The 18,607-nt window shown below is 57.3% G+C and overlaps 1 protein-coding gene across 1 annotated transcript; it reads right to left on the bottom strand.

The window, feature by feature from the left end:
• Positions 1 to 1,036: 1,036 nt before the first annotated feature.
• NUAK2 (NUAK family kinase 2) lies at positions 1,037 to 16,978 on the bottom strand. The gene is made up of 7 exons (XM_030965703.1): positions 16,758 to 16,978; positions 9,201 to 9,321; positions 6,598 to 6,749; positions 4,890 to 4,955; positions 2,869 to 2,988; positions 2,503 to 2,635; positions 1,037 to 2,245 (listed from the first exon to the last, which is right to left on the bottom strand). The coding sequence occupies exons 1-7, from the start codon at positions 16,962 to 16,964 to the stop codon at positions 1,170 to 1,172; spliced, it is 1,875 nt and encodes a 624-aa protein (XP_030821563.1). The 5' UTR covers positions 16,965 to 16,978; the 3' UTR covers positions 1,037 to 1,169.
• Between the last annotated feature and the right edge of the window lie 1,629 nt (positions 16,979 to 18,607).

Below are 18,607 nucleotides of genomic sequence, written 5' to 3'. Positions count from 1 at the left end.
AAAGGGACACAGGGACACAGGGACAGCAGCACCCCCAGCAATCAGAATGACAACTCAGCTTTGCCATTTGCTTTAATTTAATGTTTTTCTCCAGCCCGTGCTGTAGGAAGGAGGGAAAACACAGCACCCTCCCCCGGAGAGGGGAAAGGGCCAGCGAGCACTCGTGGCAACAGTGCAAGGGAGCCTTGTGTGACACAAGGACACAGCCACCTCCCCAAAAACACCCCTGGACGGCCTCAGTGGAGCCAGACACATCCCGTGCTGCTGCCCTCCACACCAGCCTGGGCAAAGGCAATAAATCAATAAATAAAGTCGTGGTGCCTCACCAAAGGCACCTTTTTTTTCTTTTTTTTTTTTTTTTTTTTTTCCCACATGACAATGAGAGATGTTGGCATCACAGCATTTCCCAGCCTGGGCTTTTGGCCACACGCAGTTTCTCAGCGCTCAGGAGAGGGCAGAGCCGTGGCCTGGGTGTCCCCAGCACCTCCCGAAGCCCAGCCCAGGGGCAGCACCTTGGAGCCCTCACCAGCCCCCTGCTACATCTGCAGCTTGTTTGAGGTATATCACCCACCCCTCCTTTACCTTGTGCAGCCAAAAAACAGTGCAAAAAACCCCCAAAATCCCCCCCAACCCCTTGCTTTCACCCCCTGTGATGAGATGAGCCTGTTTGAGAGGGAAGGACGGCAGCGAGGACCCCCGGGAACCCCCAGCCCCTTCTCGGGGGCCACTTTGGGGGCTTTGGTCCATTAAATGTCCTGGTCCTGGGGCATTCCCTGCCCCCGAGGCTGCCAAATCAATCCTGGGATGTGGATCAGCAGCACCGGCAGCCCTGGGGAGGGAGGGAAGGGAGGAAAAAGGGGAAAAAGAGAAAAAGGGAAAAAGGGGAAAAAAGAGAAAAAGGGAAAAAGGGGAAAAAGAGAAAAAGGGAAAAAGGGAAAAAGGGAAAAAGAGAAAAAGGGAAAAAGGGGAAAAAGAGAAAAAGGGAAAAAGGGAAAAAGGGAAAAAGGAAAAAGGGGAAAAAAAGAAAAAAGAAAAGGAAAAGGGAAAGGGAAAGGGAAAGGATAAAGAAAGAATGAATGAAAGGAGGGAAGGATGGAAGGAGGGAGGGAGCTCAGCCCCCTCCCCAAAATGCTCCCCCTCAGGGCAGCCCTGCGGGGACGGACGTGGGCTCAGCTCAGCTTCACCCCGACGGCCACAGCTCGCGGGTAGAGCTCGGTGCCACCGTCACATCCCGCCAGCGACGCGCTGCTCCCCGCCAAGGGGCTGCGGCAGTGGGTGACAGTCCAGCGGCGCAGCCGCCGCCCTTCCTCCCGCTCCTCCTCCTCGTCCAGCCGCAGGAGGCTCTCGGCGGAGGCGCAGCCCCGCATGGCGGCCCCGGGGGCGCGGCGGGCGGGCAGCTCCAGCTGCTCGAAGGACTCTGTGGACAGGATGCTGTCCTCGCTGACGGCGCTGGCGGGCCGGGCGCGGGGGCCCTGCGGCAGCGACACCTCCCCGAAACCCCCAAAGCCGCTGCCGGGGGGGGTCCCGGGGGGCTCGGCGCCGCCTCCCGGAGAGGAGAATTTGCCGTTGTGTTTGAGGATTCCTTTCCTGCGGGCCGGCAGCCCCTGCGGGGCCGGGCAGGGCTCGGCGAACACGGGCCCGTCCAGGTCCAAGCTCCCCGCGTCCAGAACATCCCCGGACTCGCTGCACTCCAGGGACGAGTAATAGCCCGACTCCCTGGCCGAGGGCTTCTTCAGGATTCCCTTCCTGGGCGCTGCTGCCGCTGTTCCGGGGGGCTGCAGGAGCCGGGACAGCCCCGCGGGGGGACCCTCCCCACCCTCCCCGGGAGCGGGGCCGGGCACCTTCTGCTCCACAGAGTTCCTCTTCTTCAGGATGCCCTTGGGCCGCTTGAGGACGGACTTGGAGGGGTTCTCGGCGCCCGGGGGCACCTCCTGAAGGGCGTGCGAGATGTCGTTCTCCTTCTTGGATTTCTTGAGGGAGCGCTGGCGCTCCAGGGCCGCGCCGGGCAGGTGCTGCTTGAGGAAGCAGCGCACCTTGGAGCCGTTCTCCAGCAGCGGCCGGGAGGAGCGGCGCAGCCACTCGGCCACCGTGGCCAGCGGCGATTCGCTGTCCCGCAGCAGCTCCTCCTGCTCGCCCAGGGGCGTTCTGTAGCCCCAGTTGACCCACCAGTGAGTGGCGATGTCCTCGATGGTGGCGCGGCGCTCGGGGTTCACCATCAGCATCCAGCGGATCAGCCCGCAGGCGTCTGGGGAGGGAAGGGACAGGTCAGGCACGGCAGGGGACAGGTCAGGCACGGCAGGGGACACGGGCAGGGACAGGAGGGGACACGGGCAGGGACAGGTCGTCAGAGGGGCATGGGGGTAAGAAGGGACACGCAGACAGGCAGGACGGAGAGAGCGGCACGGGGCAGTCAGCACGGCAGGGGACACAGGGAAGGGACAGGTCAGGCACAGAAGGGGACACAGGGAAGGGAGGCACACACGGTGATAGGCGTGTCCCTACCTGAGAGCTTCGTGGGCTCCCGGTAGTCCCCACTGGTGATCTGCTTGACCAGAGTTTTGTAGTCGTGGCCATCAAAGGGCATGGTGCCATGGACCAGGATGTAGAGGAGGACACCCAGGGACCAGCTGTCCACCTGAGAAAGGGACACAGGAGCCTGGAGGGGACAGCAGGACCGGGCTGTCCTGGTCCCCACCCCACCAGGGTCTCATCAGGACTCTCAGCAGCCCCAGGAAGGGACAGAGTGTGGGGCAGCACCCCAGCACAGCCAGCAACCCCGCAGTGCCCGGGCTCAGGGGTCCTGTTACCCCAAAATCCAGTGGGAAACCCCCAGAGCCATTCCCACACCTGCAGGGAGGCAGAACCCACCTCGGGGCCCTTGTAGGGGCGCCCGTTGATGATCTCGGGGGACGCGTACAGGGGGCTGCCGCAGTAGGTCTGCAGGAGCTTGTCCTGCTGGAACACGTTGGACAGCCCGAAATCTGCGATCTGGGGGGGCAAACACAGCTGTCAGCCAGCAGCAAAGACCCCTTGCCCAAAGGCTCCTTGCCCAAAGTTCCCTTTCCCAAGTTCCCCTTTCCTAAAGACCCATTCCCTAAAGTTCCCTTTCCAAAGTTCCCCTTTCCCGAAGGCCCCTTTCCCAAGTTCCTTTTTCCCAAAGTCTCCTTTTCCTAAAGCCCCCTTTCCCAAAGCTCCCTTTCCAAAGACCCCTTTCCCAAGTTCCTTTTTCCTAAAGTCCCCTTCCCCAAAGCCCCCTTCCCTAAAGTCCCCTTTCCTAAAGTCCCCTTTCCCAAGTTCCCCTTTCCCAAAGCTCCCTTTTTCCAAAGGCCCCTTTCCCAAAGCCCCCTTTCCTAAATTCCCCTTCCCCAAGTTCCCTTTTCCCAAAGTCTCCTTTCCCTAAGCTCTCTTTCCCAAAGCCCCCTTTCCCAAATTCCCATTCCCAAGTTCCCCTTTCCCAAGTTCCCCTTTCCCAAGTTCCCCAAGACTGAAAGTTCCCCTGGATCTCTCCAGGGATGACCTTGCTCCAACCCAGGGCTGCCCTTGGCTCTGAATCCCCTCAGCCTGGTTCTCCACCCCTGAGCTCGCTCCTGCTGCTCTCTGCCTCCCAAAAACATCACTTCGGGAGCTGGCTGGGGGAGCAGAGCGGGAAGGTGAGGCTGGAAACGCTTCCAGGCTCTCCTCCAGGGGAGCAAAGCAGGAAGGTGAGGCTGGAAACGCTTCCAGGCTCTCCTGCAGCTCATTCCCAGCCACCCCAGGCTGCAGCGGTCCCCACCTCGCCCAGGTGCTCATTATCCTCATTAGAGCTGTCACCTCCCAGCCAGCAGGAGCTTCCCTGCCTGCCCTCGAGCTCCCAATTACTAAATTACCCCTGCTGGAGATAAACCCCGTTATCAGTGACCGCAGGGATGCCCAGACCAGGCTGTGCCCTTCCTCCCTGGCAGAAATCACCACTGGAGGAGCTGGGATTTCTGGCCTGGCACACACAGAAAGCAGGAAAAGAGCCGGCACCGATCTGGGCACTCAGAATTTGAGAATTTGCCCTTCTCACACAGCCAGAGCTGATCTGGGCACTCAGAATTTGCCCTTCTCATCCAGTGCTGATTTGGACACTCAGAATTTGCCCTTTTTGCCCTTCTCATCCAGCCAGCACTGATCTGGGCATTCAGAATTCACCCTTCTCATCCAGCCAGAGCTGATCTGGGCATTCAGAATTTGAGAATTTGCCCTTCTCATCCAGCCAGAGCTGATCTGGGCATTCAGAATTTGAGAATTTGCCCTTCTCATCCAGCCAGAGCTGATCTGGGCATTCAGAATTTGAGAATTTGCCCTTCTCATCCAGCCAGAGCTGATCTGGGCATTCAGAATTTGAGAATTTGCCCTTCTCACACAGCCAGAGCTGATCTGGGCACTCAGAATTTGAGAATTTGCCCTTCTCATCCAGCCAGAGCTGATCTGGGCATTCAGAATTTGAGAATTTGCCCTTCTCATCCAGCCAGAGCTGATCTGGGCATTCAGAATTTGAGAATTTGCCCTTCTCACACAGCCAGAGCTGATCTGGGCACTCAGAATTTGAGAATTTGCCCTTCTCATCCAGCCAGAGCTGATCTGGGCATTCAGAATTTGAGAATTTGCCCTTCTCACACAGCCAGAGCTGATCTGGGCACTCAGAATTTGAGAATTCGCCCTTCTCATCCAGCCAGCGCTGATCTGGGTGCTCAGACTTTGCCCTCTTATCAGCAGATAAGATCTGCTAAAGCCAGTATCAGTTATGGCTCTGCCAGGCTCTGCCAGCTCTCCCCAGCGTTCCAGGGGTGCCAGAGCTCAGTGCCCCGAGGGGACTGAGCCCCTGTGGGCACCTCCAGGCTGGGCAGCTCCCCCAGGCCCCTCACCTTGATGTTCCCGTTGGCATCCAGCAGGATGTTCTCCAGCTTCAGGTCCCGGTGCACGATGCCGTTCTGCGGGAAGAGAAGGGGTTAATTCGGGCAGGGTTGGAGGCAGGGAAAGCCCTGCGCACCCGGAGGTCACTGCCGGGCAGGGCAGGGCAAACAGGAGCCACAAACAGCCCGGGTGTGGCCCTGGCATGGGTGGCACCAGCCTGGGTGGCACCAGCTGGGCAGCAGGAGCAGGGAGGTGCCTGCAGCTCCTCCATTGTCCCCAGCTGTGGCAGCACGCGGTGCCAGCCCCACCCGGGCACAGCTCCTGCTGGGCCAGGGCTTGTTATGCCCAGAGGAGTGAGTCCCCGATCTGGTTTGGGGTCAGGAGTTGCTCTGTCACCCCTTGTTCCCACCGAGGGCTGGGGCACAGCCTTGGAACGTCCTACAGGGAGACCCTCGGGGTGGGGGGTCCTGCCAGGGCATCACCCACAGCCTCAGGAGGGTCCTGCCAGGGCTCCACCCACAGGGAAGGGAGGGTCCTGCCAGGGCATCACTCTCACCCTGAGGAAGGTCCTGCCAGGGCATCACCCACACACAGGGAGAGTCCTGCCAGGGCATCTTCCACAGCCTCAGGAGGGTCCTGCCAGGGCATCACCCATACCCCGAGGAGGGCCCTGCCAGGGCTCCATCCATCCCTGGGGAGGGTCCTGCAGCTTCACACTCCTGTCAGGAACAGGACAGGTGACCCCAACGGGACAGGTGACCCCAACGGGACAGGTGACCCAGGGCTTGGCTTCCAGCCCCGAGGGCAGCTCTGGGCGTCTCTGTCTGCTCGGGAGGGAGGGGAGGCGACAATGCCAGGCTGGGGTGGGAGGGGAGGTGACGATGCCAGGCCGGGTTAGTCACCCTCACAGCGCGGCAGCCGGGCCAGGAGCTCCCCAAAGCTGCCCGGGCACCGCCACACCCCTGGGACTCGAGGCAGGAGCAGCCCTTGTGTGGGGAAGGTGGAGAGGCACGAGCTGCTCTCAGCTCCCGCGGGGCTGCAGGGAGGAGCACTCGGGAGCGCTTCCAGCCAGGAAAGCATCGGGAGCAGGGCTCAGGAGCCCAGCCCACAGGGAAACCATCGGGAAACCACTGGGAGGAGGGCTCGGGAGCTTGTCCCACCATGAAAACATGAGGAGGAACACTCAGGAGCCCATCCAGCCACTCTCCCACCAGGATTCCATCGGGAGGAGCGCTGGGGAGCCGATCCAGCCAGGAAACCACGGGGAATCCATTGGGAGGAGGGCTCAGGAGCCCATCCAGCCCAAAATCCATCGGGAGGAGCACCCAGGAGCCCATCCCACTGGGAAACCATTGGGAGGAGAATCCAGGAGCTCATGCAGCCACTCTCCCACCAGGAATCCATTGGGAGGAGGGCTCAGGAGCCCATCCCACTGGGAAATCATTGGGAGGAGAATTCAGGAGCTCATCCAGCCAGGAAACCATCAGGAAACCATTGTGAAGAGCACTCGGGACCCCATCCAGCCACACTTCCCCCGGGAAACCCCCGGGAAGCCCTGGGCAGGGCATTGCCACCCACCCACCTTGTGGCACCGGTGACATCCACCTTGTGCCATTGGTGCCACCCACCCTGTGCCATTAGTGCCACTACCCTGTGGCAGCAGTGCCCCCCACCTTTTGTCATTGGTGCCAGCCACCCTGTGGCCCTGGTGCCACCCACCTTGTGGCAGTAGTAGACAGCAGACACGACCTGGCGGAAGAAGTGCCGCGCCTCCTGCTCCGAGAGCCGCTGCCTCTCGCTGATGTACTCGTACAGGTCGCCCTTGCTGGCGTATTCCATCACGATGACGATCTTGGCGCTGTTCTCAAACACTGTGGGGCGCAGGAAAGGGTTAAAAGGGATCCTCAAACCTCGGGAATTCTCGTTAGGAGATTCCTGTTAATGAGCAGGTGGAGCTTTGATTGACCCTAACGCCAATCCCTGCCCTCAGTCTTGGGTTAAACGGGGACCTGCAGGTCAGGGGGGGCCAGAAGAGCTGTCACCCACAGCTCCCAGTGTCACCAGAGCTGTCACCCACCCACAGCCCCCAGGGCCACCAGGGCTGCTGGCCCAGTAGCTCTACCACCATCAAGGTTGTGCCACCACCGAGGCTGTGTCCCCACAGAGGCTGGGCCACAACTGAGGCTCTGTCACCACCATGGCTGTGCCACCACAGAGGTTGGGCCACCACAGAGGCTCTGCCACCACTGGCTCTGGCAGAAGAAAGGCTCTGCCATCACTGGCTGTGCCACCACCAAGGCTCTGCCACCACTGAGGCTGGGCCACCACCAAGACTGTGCCACCACCAGCTGTGTCACCACTGAGGCTCTGCCATTACCAAGGCTGTGCCACCACAAAGGCTGTGCCACCACAAAGGCTGTGCCACCACAGAGGTTCTGTGCCACCACAGAGGTTCTGTGCCACCACCAGCTGTGCCACCACCAAGGCTCTGCCACCACTGAGGCTGGGCCACCGCAGTGGCTCTGCCACCACAGAGGTTCTGTGCCACCACAGTGGCTCTGCCACCACCAGCTCTGTGCCACCAGAGGTGACTCAGTCGTGCTGCCTTTGCTGGAACCCCCGCCAAGGGGAAGGTGACAGCACCGGCCCAGCCGTGACCTTCCTGCCCGCTCCCATCGCTGCCAAAAAAGGCTCTGCTGGAACAGGAGCGATTTTTTGGTTTTTTTTTTCCTGTTTGCGGCGAGGCAGCCTCGGTGGTTTTGAATTCCTGTGAGTCAGCCCTGCAAACAGCGCGGGGGAGCTGCCAGCCCTGCTCGCCTTTGTTTGCAGCACAAAAGGGCCCTGGGTCCCTCACAAACACCCGGAGCAGCAGCAGAGCCAGCCCCAGGAAAGGCTCAGCCCAAGGACTGGGTCTGCTAAGCCCGACCCAGGGGTGGATTTAGGCCGAGTCTGGTTCTGGTTCAATTTCCCTCGGGTTACCCCAAGCCCAGCCCTGGCCGTAAAGCCGAGCACGGCAGCACCAGGAGCTCTCCCAGCAGCTGTGGTTTGGTTTTCCAGTGCCCCGGGGAGGGAATGAGGAGGACTGAGATGAAATTAAACCCTGCCTCGGGCTCAGAGCAGAGCCACGGAGATGCTGAAATCTCCGGGATCAGCCTCCCTGCACAGCCCCAAAAATCCACATTTGTGAGCAGAGATCAGGGGTTAAATGTGGATTTAGGAATTGATCAAAATCCACATTTGTGAGCAGGGACCAGGGGTTAAATGTAGATTTAGGAATCCAACAAAATCCACATTTGTGAGCAGAGATCAGGGGTTAAATGTAGATTTAGGAATCCAACAAAATCCACATTTGTGAGCAGAGATCAGGGGTTAAATGTAGATTTAGGAATCCAACAAAATCCACATTTGTGAGCAGAGATCAGGGTTAAATGTAGATTTAGGAATCCAACAAAATCCACATTTGTGAGCAGAGATAGGATGTAGATTTAGGAATCCACAAAATCACATTTGTGAGCAGAGATCAGGGGTGTAGATTTAGGTCACAAAACACATTTGTGAGCAGAGATCAGGGGTTAAATGTAGATTTAGGAATCCAACAAAATCCACATTTGTGAGCAGAGAGCAGGGGCTAAATGTAGATTTTGGAATCCACCCTGGGGCTGTGGAGGGAGGGTGAGTAGGGAGCAGGGGCTGAGTGTCCAAAATCCGCATTTGCAGCTGGATTCCCTGTCTGGGAAGGAGGGGATGGCACAGCAAGGGCGATTTCTGGAGCAGGTATTTCCCCTCGCTGGGGAAAACACAGAAAACACAGCCCGGGAGCAGCTGCATTGCCTGGGAGTGGCCAGGAACGGCAGCCAGGTCCTGGAAGGGAGGAGAGGGCTGGGCTAAACCCGCCCAAACCGAGCTAAACCCATCCAAACCGAGCCAAACCCGCCCAAACCGAGCCAAACCCGCCCAAGCCGAAACCCAAACAAACCGAGCTAAATGCACCCAAACCGAGCTAAATGCACCCAAACCGAGCCAAACCCGCCCAAGCCGAGCCAAACCCACCCAAGCCGAGCCAAATGCACCCAACCCACCCAAGCCGAGCTAAATGCACCCAAACCGAGCTAAATGCACACAGGCCAAGCCGAGCCAAACGCACCCAAACCGAGCCAAACCCGCCCAAACCGAGCCAAACCCGCCCAAACCGAGCCAAACACACCACCCAAGCCGAGCCAAACCCACCCAAACCGAGCCAAACCCACCCCAAGACCCCCCGGGGTACCCAGCCCATTCCACATGCTCGGATCATGGAAAAGGGAAGGGAGAGGAGGCCTCACCTTCGTGCACAGCGATGATGTGGGGGTGGTTGAGCGAGGACATGATCTCAATCTCCCTCCGGATGTGGACAAGGTCCTGCTCATCCTTGATTTTGTCCTTCCGGATGGATTTGATGGCCACCTGCGGGGGAGGAGAGCAGAGGGGGCTGTGAGCTCCCCAGGGAAGGAATTCCTCCCTCCCCTGTTCTGGGAAAGGGCATCCCCACGGAGCAGGGCAGCTCCATGGGAACAACAGCGCCCAGAAAAGCGAATTTTATCCATTCGGGGTTTGTTCTTCCCAAATCCTGCTGCTGAACGCAGGGGGGAAGCCTGTCCCTGAGGGACACCTGTGACAGCTCCTCGTTTTTGGGGCTCCTCCCATGTAGCCCAGCCCTGATTTTTGGGGCTCTCTGAGCCTCCTCTATCAGGTAGCACAGCCCAGATTTTTGGGAGCCCAAGCCTCCTCACGGGTAGCCCTGCTCCTGATTTTTGGGGCTCCCCAGGACTCCTCCATCAGCCAAACCTGCTCCTGATTTTTGGGGCTCCCCAAGATTCCTCCATCAGGCAACACAACCCTGATTTTTGGGGTTCCCTGACCCTCCATCAGGCAGCACAGCCCTGATTTTTGGAGGCTCCTGAACCTTCTCCCAGGTAGCCCTGCTCCTGATTTTTGGGGCTCCCCAGGACTCCTCCATCAGCCAGACCTGCTCCTGATTTTTGAGGTTCCCTGACCCTCCTCCATCAGGTAGCACAGTCCTGATTTTTGGGGCTCCCTGAGTCTCCTCCCAGGTGACTCAGACATGATTTTTGGGGCTCCCCAGGACTTCTCCATCAGCCAGACCTGCTCCTGATTTTTTGGGGTTCCCTGACCTCTATCAGGCAGCACAGCCCCGATTTTTGGGGCTGCCTGAGCCTCCTCCATCAGGTAACACAACCCTGATTTTTGGGGGCTCCTGAACCTTCTCCCAGGTAGCCCTGGTCTTGATTTTTGGGGCTCCCCAAGATCCCTCCATCACGTAACACAACCCTGATTTTTGGGGCTCCCTGAGCCTCCTCCTGCAGCTCACACAGCCCCACTCCCGATTTTTGAGCTTGGCAGGGATCGTGTCCTGCCTCAGGAATGTGCTCAGCACGCAGAACTCGGGAGATAACAACAACGACAACAACCACAACCGCCGCCACAACCACCGCCGCAACCACCGCCGCAACCACCGCCACCACAACAACAACCACCGCCACAACCACCGCCACCACAACAACAACCACCGCAACAACCACGGCAACAACCACCACCACCACTACAACCACAACCACCACCACAACCACAACCACCACCACAACCGCCACCACCACAACCGCCACCACAACCGCCACCACAACCGCCGCCACCACAACCGCCACAACCGCCACCACAACACCACAACCACCGCCACAACCACCGCCACAACCACCGCCACAACCACCGCCACAACCACCACCACAACCACCACCACAACCACCACCACAACCACCACAACCACCACAACCACCACAACCACCACAACCACAACCACCGCCACAACCACCACCACAACCACCACACAACCACCGCCACAACCACCGCCACAACCACAACCGCCACAACCACCGCCACAACCACAGCAGCAGCCAATTCCTGACGTCAGGAAAAGCAATAAAACCCCGCACCTCGTGGCTTTTTTAGCCTCTAAACTGCTTTATTTCTAGGAGCAAGAGAAAGTTTGGGTGATAAAGCAGATGCCGCTCGGAAGGGGGTGGGAGACCCGGAGTTTTCCAGTTTTTCCTTTGCGTTTTCAACTTTTCCTCCACGAGGAGGAGATTGAAAAGGGAGGAGAAAGCGGGGTAAGAAAAGCCGCCCTCTAATCCCCTTTCAAAGGGGCTGCGGGCACACAAAGCGCTCCCAGGGCTGAATTTACAACTGAATCCAGCAGAACCTTTTCATTTTTTTTCCCTTTTTTTTCTTCTTTTTTCTTTCTCTCCTTTTCCCCTCCCAGACAAGAATGCGGAACGGTTTTAATCCCGTCAAGGGACCCTCGCTCCGGTCTCCCAGCAACGGGAGAGGGGCCCGGAGCCCCCCGAGGGGCGGGAGGGATGCTCAGCCCTGTTCCTGCCATTGAGGAGCCGTGCAAACCTCGCTGCTCAAAGCCCGGCCCAGCAGGCAGCTGGGTTTTGCTAAGCCAGGCCTGCGGCACCCGCAGCAGGTGCTGAACAGCGAGGTCTCGGCGAGGCTTCTCTGAAAAGGGGCTCAGGTGGGCGCCTGAAGTCCTTTTTTGGACCTAAATCCCATTTTTCTGGCCCCAAGTCCCATTTCTGTAGCCCCAAAACCCATTTTTCTGACCCCGTTTTCCTGGCCCCAAATCAAATCCCATTCTTGTAGCCCCAAATCCCATTTTTGATGCCCAGAAACCACATTTTTTCTGGCCCCAAACCCCATTTCTGTGGCCCTAAATCCCATTTTTTCTGGCTCTAAGCCCCATTTTTCTTGCCCCAAGCCCCATTTTTCTGGCCCCAAATCCCATTTTCCTGGCCCCAAATCAAATCCCATTTCTGTACCCCCAAATCCCATTCTTGTAGCCCCAAACCCCATTTTCCTGGCCCCAAACCCCATTTTCCTGGCCCCAAATCAAATCCCATTTCTGTGGCCCCAAATCCCATTTTTCTTGCCCCAAATCCCATTTTTCTTGCCCCAAATCCCATTTTTCTTGCCCCAAACCCCATTTCTGTGGCCCCAAATCCCATTTTTCTTGCCCCAAACCCCATTTCTGTGGCCCCAAACCCCATTTTTCTTGCCCCAAACCCCACTTTTCTGGCCCCAAACCCTCAGCCAGCCCCAGCCAGGGCAGGAACTGCTCCTGGAGGATCCAGCACGCAGATCCAGCGGACTCTGCCCAGGAGAAGTTCAACAACCCCGGCCCCAGTTTCTCGCCAAAGCAATTCTGAAAGCGCTGGACGTTTCTGGGAAGCCCCGCCAGGTTTTCTTTCCCCTTGACCTTTGTTTTGCAGGTTAAATTTTAACAATATTTTCCCTGCTGCCCCGGTTCCCCGAGCCTTGCAGATCCTTCCTGCAGCCACTCAACCTCCCAAATTCCTGCTGCCTCCTGCAACGCCTGGCACCCAGCCCACAGCCAAAATTTTGGGGCATTTTTGGGGCATTTTGGGGCGTTTTGGAGTATTTCCTTGCTGCTTCCTGCAATGCCTGACACCCAGCCAAATTTTTGGGGCGTTTTGGGGCATTTGGGAGCATTTTGGATAATTTTGGAGTATTTCCTTGCTGCCTCCTGCAAAGCCTCACACCCAGACAAAATTTTGGGGCGTTTTGGGGCATTTTAGAGCATTTTGGAGCATTTTGGAGCGTTTTGGGGCATTTTGGAGTATTTCCATGCTGCCTCCTGCAAAGCCTGACACCCAGCCAAAATTTTGGGGCATTTTGGAGCATTTCCTTGCTGCCTCCTGCAGTGCCTGACACCCTCCCCAGCAGCCAAAATTTTGGGGCATTTTGGAGTATTTTGGACCATTTTAGGGCATTTTGGATCATTTTAGAGTATTTCCTTGCTGCCTCCTGCAAAGCCTGACACACAGCCAAAATTTTGGGGCGTTTTGGGGCATTTCAGAGCATTTTGGAGCATTTTGGGGCATTTCCTTGCTGCCTCCTGCAATGCCTGACACCCAGCCCAGCTGCCAAAATTTTGGGCCATTTTAGAGCATTTTGCAGCATTTCCTTGCTGCCTCAGCCTCTCACAGCCCCAAAATTCTGAGCCAGGCCTCAGGGCAGGAGCCACAATCCATAGAAAAGATGAAGCAGCTCCGGGAGATGCTCCTGGCTGGATCCAGCACCATCCCAACATCGTGACCTCCAGGCAGGTGGAGCTGCCCCATCCTCCCCCAGGGGTGCCAAGCAGGGATTTGTTCCCAAATTTTCCCTGCCCAAAGGGATTTGGGAGCAGAGGGAGGAAAAAAGGCCACCCTGGAGCTGGGGACATGCAGAGCCACAGGGGAAACAGCCCAGAAATCCCCCTGGAGCTCCCAAGTCACAAAAAGGCTTTGAATTCCAAATTTTTTGGTTTTTTTGGGGGGCAGAACAGGAATTTTCAGCAGCTGCTGAAAGATGCATGAAGCTCCAACCCCAGGCAGCGCTTCAGAAGTTGTTCCAGACTGCGAGGGCAGCTTTTGGGGAAATTGGGATTTAAATTGGGATTTAAATCGGGATTTAAATGCAGCCTGGAACGGAGCAGGGTTGGCCCCTTGCCGCAGATCAAAGGAGGCTCTGGAATATTCCAGGTGCTGCTTTCCCGGGCCCCGAGTGGCGTTGGTGACACCGGGAAGGTCCCACGGGAGCTCCCCGGGCGTGTTTGGCTTGGCCGAGGGCCAGGGATGGGGAACCGGGCTGGGAAAAACTCCGGGCTGGGAGGGAAAAAAGAGCCCCGAGGCTGCTCTGCAAACAGGTGGGGGAAAAAAGGGAAGGGAAAAAATAAAAGGGAAGGAGAAGAAGAAGAAAAAGGGGAAGGAGAAGAAGAAGAAAAAGGGGAAGGAGAAGAAGAAGAAAAAGGGGAAGGAGAAGAAGAAGAAAAAGGGGAAGGAGAAGAAGAAGAAAAAGGGGAAGGAGAAGAAGAAGAAAAAGGGGAAGGAGAAGAAGAAGAAAAAGGGAAGGAGAAGAAGAAGAAAAAGGGGAAGGAGAAGAAGAAGAAAAAAAAGGGGAAGGAGAAGAAGAAGAAAAAGGGAAGGAGAAGAAGAAGAAAAAGGGAAGGAGAAGAAGAAGAAAAAAGGGAAGGAGAAGAAGAAGAAAAAGGGGAAGGAGAAGAAGAAGAAAAAAGGGGAAGGAGAAGAAGAAGAAAAAGGGGAAGGAGAAGAAGAAGAAAAAGGGGAAGGAGAGGAAGAAGAAAAAGGGGAAGGAGAGGAAGAAAAGGGAAGGAGAGGAAGAAAAGGGAAGGAGAGGAAGAAAAAGGGGAAGGAGAGGAAGAAAAGGGAAGGAGAGGAAGAAAAAGGGAAGGAGAGGAAGAAAAGGGAAGGAGAGGAAGAAAAAGGGGAAGGAGAGGAAGAAAAAGGGGAAGGAGAGGAAGAAAAAGGGGAAGGAGAAGAAGCAGAAAAAGGGGAAAGTGAAAAAGGGGGAAAGTTTTAAAAAAGGGAAACTTAAAAAAGGAAAGTAAAAAAAAGGAAAGTAAAAAAAATGAGAATAAAAAAAGGGAAATTATAAAAGGGAAAGTAAAAAAAGGGGAAGGTAAGAAAAGGGGAAGGTAAAAGAAAAAGGGTGAAAGTAAAAGAAAAATGGGGAACGTAGAAAAAAAAGGGAAAGTAAAAAAAAAAGGAAAAGTAAAAACAAAGGGGGGGAAGTAAAAAAAAAAGGGGGAAAGTAAAAGAAAGGGGGAAAGTGAAGGGAAAAAAGAAAAAGAAGGAGGAGGGGAAAAGGGGAAGGGGGGAAAAAAGGGGAACAAAACCAACCGGCAATTCCCTCCCCACCTGATATCGCAGGGATTTTTGTAAGGATTGGGAAAGGCACTCAGCAGGAGCATCACTTCAGATAAAGGATTCCTAACAGGAAAAAAAAAAAGGGATTTTTTTTTTCCCCCCAGACAAATAATTCATGGAAGTCCCAAAACATCCTCCAGCTGCAGGAGCCTGGAATTTCCTGTCACCTTCCGACCAAATCCGCCTGCTCCGAGTGCAGGGATTTGGAAATTCAGAGAGAGGCGAGAAATGGAGAAATGCGGGGCGGTGAAAGGAGCCGCATCAACACCCAGCGCCTCTGTCAGAGGCAATTCCCGATTGGCCAGAGGCAAAAAAATCCCCGCGGATGGAGCAGCTCCAGCTTTTCAGCCCCAGCCGGTGCCACGAGGGGATCCCGCGCATTTTGGGAAGCGAAAACCACTCGGGGAAGGAGCAGAACAACGACGGAGCTCGGGGATAAAGCTGCAGATGGAGGCGGCTCGGAAATGCTGAAGGAATTTGTGGGGAGAGGAGAGATTTTGTGGCTTGGAGTCTCCTGCAGGCCGGGGAGGGGCTGCCGAGCAGAACATTTGGTTTTCTGCCGTCTTGATCGAGGGATCCGCGGCCCGTGGGTTGGATTTGCATGAAAGCAGAGCGATCCCGAGGGGCTCGCAGGGAATTTTTGGGCAGGGAATGGAGATTTCCAAGCTGCAGGTGTGGGAAAAGGAAAGGAAAGGAAAGAAGGAAAGGAAAGGAAAGGAAAGGAAAGGAAAGGAAAGGAAAGGAAAGGAAAGGAAAGGAAAGGAAAGGAAAGGAAAGGAAAGGAAAGGAAAGGAAAGGAAAGGAAAGGAAAGGAAAGGAAAGGAAAGGAAAGGAAAGGAAAGGAAAGGAAAGGAAAGGAAAGGAAAGGAAAGGAAAGGAAAGGAAAGGAAAGGAAAGGAAAGGAAAGGAAAGATTGTTCGCCCATGCCGAGGGGAGGGATCCCTGCGGCTCTGGGGGTGGAAGTTGCATTTCCAGGCCCTGATTATGCAGCAAAGCAGCGGCTCGGATGGGCAGAGCTGCCTTCGGGTCTGATTTCATCAAGAACATCATTTCATCAAGGAAAGTGGAGGATTCGCGGCTTTTCCCCCGCCGTGTCCCCGTGGGATGGCGCTGATCCCAGCCCCTGGCCCCGGGTGGGTTCAATTTTTAGGCTTCAGTCCTGGGGGTTCAGTCCTGGGGGTTCAACCCTAGGGGATTCAATCCCAGGGTTCAGTCCCGGAGGTTCAACCCTGGGGGGTTCGATCCCGGAGGTTCAACCCTGGGGCGTTCAGTGCTGGGGGTTCAACCCTGGTTCAGTTTTTGGGGTTCAATCCCCTTTTCCCCGAGGAAAGCTGAGCTGGGCTGAGCCCGAGCCACTTTCCCGCAGCGGCCTGGGCTGAGTCAGGATTTTGGCAAGCCCGGCTGCGCCCTGGGTGCCCCACACCGTGAGAAAGGCAAACCCAGGGTGAGAGGAAGGGGAAAACCCTTCAGCCTCGAGAGCGCTGTTTGCTTTGGCGGCCGCGTCCCCGCCCGCTCCTTCCCGCAGGAAGCGCCGCCGCGGTCAAGTGGGCGAGAGGAGCCGCAGCCCCCCGGGCCGAGGGGGGCGAGACCCCTCGGGGGTGCCCCCGGCCCCGCGGAGCCCCCCTGAAGCACGGCCGGGGCAGAGCCGCAGCTTCCCGCAGGCTGCGGGGGCAGCGGGGCCCGGCCGGGGCTGCGGAGAGCCGGGAGCGGCGGCACCGGGGAGGCACCGGGCCGGGAATGCACCGGGGATGCACCGAGAATGCACCGGGGATGCACCGGGCCAGGGAGGCACCGGGGAATTCACCGAGAATGCACCGAGAATGCACCGGGAATGCACCGGGGACGAAATGCTCGGGAGCAGGGGGATGCTCGGGGGTCCGTGAGGATGTGCCGGGAAGGGGTTGGAGCGGGGAGAACCGGAGGGGCAGGCAGCCGGGCCGGGCTGCGGGAAGCGGGGGCAGCTCGGGGAGCGCCGAAAAACACGGCGGGGATGCAACGGGGACAGAGAGGGACGCACAGAACCGGGGGGACACACCGGGGACAGAGGATGCTCGGGGACCCCTCACGGTGACGATGTCCCTACAGGATGATCCTTACCAGCTTCCCGGAGCGCTCCCGAGCTTTCTTCACCTTGCCGTAGGTTCCTTTGCCCAGCGTTTCCAGGAACTCGTAGCGGTGCTTGAGGTTGTGTTTGTGGTGGTGCCGCTTCACCGCCTGCTTCTTCATCAGCGGCCGCGGCGATTTGATCAGCCCCTCGGCCAGCGAGGAACCGGGGCCGGCTCCGGGCCCTGCCGCCCGCTCCATCGCGATCCCGGCTCCGCCGCCTCCCGGCCCGGCCCGACCGATAAAAGCGGCGGCGGCTCCGGCGGCCGCGCCCCCCCGCGCCCATTGGCGGCTGCCGGGGCCGCCCCGAGCGGGGCTGGGACAGGAACGGGGGGGCAGCGCTGGGAACCCACGGGCAGCGCTGGGAACCCACGGGGAAGGGGTGGGAGAGAGACGGGGGGCACCCCGAAAAAACTGGGGTAAGGGAGGGGGTGTGGAAATGGGGGGAAGAGGGAATCCGGGGGGCAAAGGGGGCACAGGGGGTGTGGAGAGGGGGGCAGGGGGGAATTCAGGGGATAAAGGGAATGTGGAGAAGGGGGCAGAGAGAATCGAGGGCACAAAGGGGGGCACGGGGATGTTTCCAGGCTGGGGATTTTCCAGGCGATGGTGCAGGAAGGGATTTTCACCCAAAGGTTGGGAAGAAGGGCAGGGAGAGAGCGCTAGGAGGGTCAGAGGGATTTTGGGGGAGAGCCCGGAGTGCCAGGACAAGGGGGAATGGGTTCACAGTGCTGAGGGCAGGGTTAGATGGGATATTGGGATGAAATTCCTCCTGTGAGGGTGGGCAGGCCCTGGCACAGGTGTCCCTGGGTCCCTGGAAGTGCTCAAGGGCAGGTTGGAGAGGGCTTGGAGCAGCCTGGGACAGTGAGAGGTGTCCCTACCATGGCACTGGGTGATGTTTTGATTGATGTTTAAGGTCCCTTCCAGCTCAAACTGTTCCATAATTCCATCATGTGGAGCAAAGCACCTGGATGTCCCACTGGGGGCAGAGGGACATGAACAGCAGACAGGGTTTGCTGTGAGGAGTCCCAGTGCACCCAAATCCCACAGAAAAACTGAATCAAATCTCAGGGAAAAACTGCACCAAATCCCGGGGGAAAACTGCATCAAATCCCAGGAAAAAGCTGCACCAATACCTAGGGAAAACTGCACCCAAATCAGGGGAAAACTGCGCCAAATCCCAGTGAAAAACTGTACCAAATCTCAGGGGAAAACTGCACCTAAACCCAGTGAAAAACTGCACCAAATCCCAGGGGAAAACTGCACCAAATCCCAGGGGAAATCTGCACCCAAACCCAAGGAAAAACTGAACCAAATCCCAGGGAACAACTGCATCAAATCCCAAGGAAAAACCACCCAAACCCAGTGAAAAACTACACCCAAACTCAGGGAAAAACTGCACCCAAACCCAGGGGGAAACTGCACCAAACCCCAGGGGGAAAACTGCACCAAATCCCAGGGAAAACTGCACCTAAACCCAGGGGAAAAAATGCATCAAAACCCAGGGAAAAACTGGCATTTAGGGCAAAATCAAGGAGAGGAGAGGCCTGGGCGAGTGCAGCCTGTCCTGACTCCCCACAGAGCCCCCCTTGCCCTCCTGGACGCACAGCAACAGAACATTCTCCAAGCCCTGAGCCAGGTGGGGAAAGAGCAGCTGAGGCTCCTCAGGGCCACCCCAGCTCCCTCAGCAGCACCTTCTCCCCGTGTGGTCTCCCTGCGGTAAATCTTCCTTTGCAGATATTAAAAGAATGCAATTATTTCCCAGAAGACCCAAAGTAAAGGCGCTTGCCGGGCTCTGGCCTGGGTGAGGACAAGCCTGGATCGATGGCAGAGGGAGATAACTGCGG

Source organism: Camarhynchus parvulus, chromosome 26, assembly GCF_901933205.1.
Source record: "Camarhynchus parvulus chromosome 26, STF_HiC, whole genome shotgun sequence".
NCBI classification, from domain to species: domain Eukaryota; kingdom Metazoa; phylum Chordata; class Aves; order Passeriformes; family Thraupidae; genus Camarhynchus; species Camarhynchus parvulus.
Note: the sequence above shows the minus strand (reverse complement) of the source record. Positions and strands in the feature narration are given on the sequence as shown.

Excerpts from the sequence above, each read along its gene's own strand:
- NUAK2 (XM_030965703.1), bottom strand. The coding sequence starts at position 16,964 with ATGGAGCGGGCGGCAGGGCCCGGAGCCGGCCCCGGTTCCTCGCTGGCC. Across the intron at positions 2,636-2,868 it reads GCCCCTACAAGGGCCCCGAG|GTGGACAGCTGGTCCCTGGG; the intron begins GTGGGTTCTGCC and ends TCCCTTTCTCAG. Across the intron at positions 2,246-2,502 it reads GGAGCCCACGAAGCTCTCAG|ACGCCTGCGGGCTGATCCGC; the intron begins GTAGGGACACGC and ends TTCCCTCCCCAG.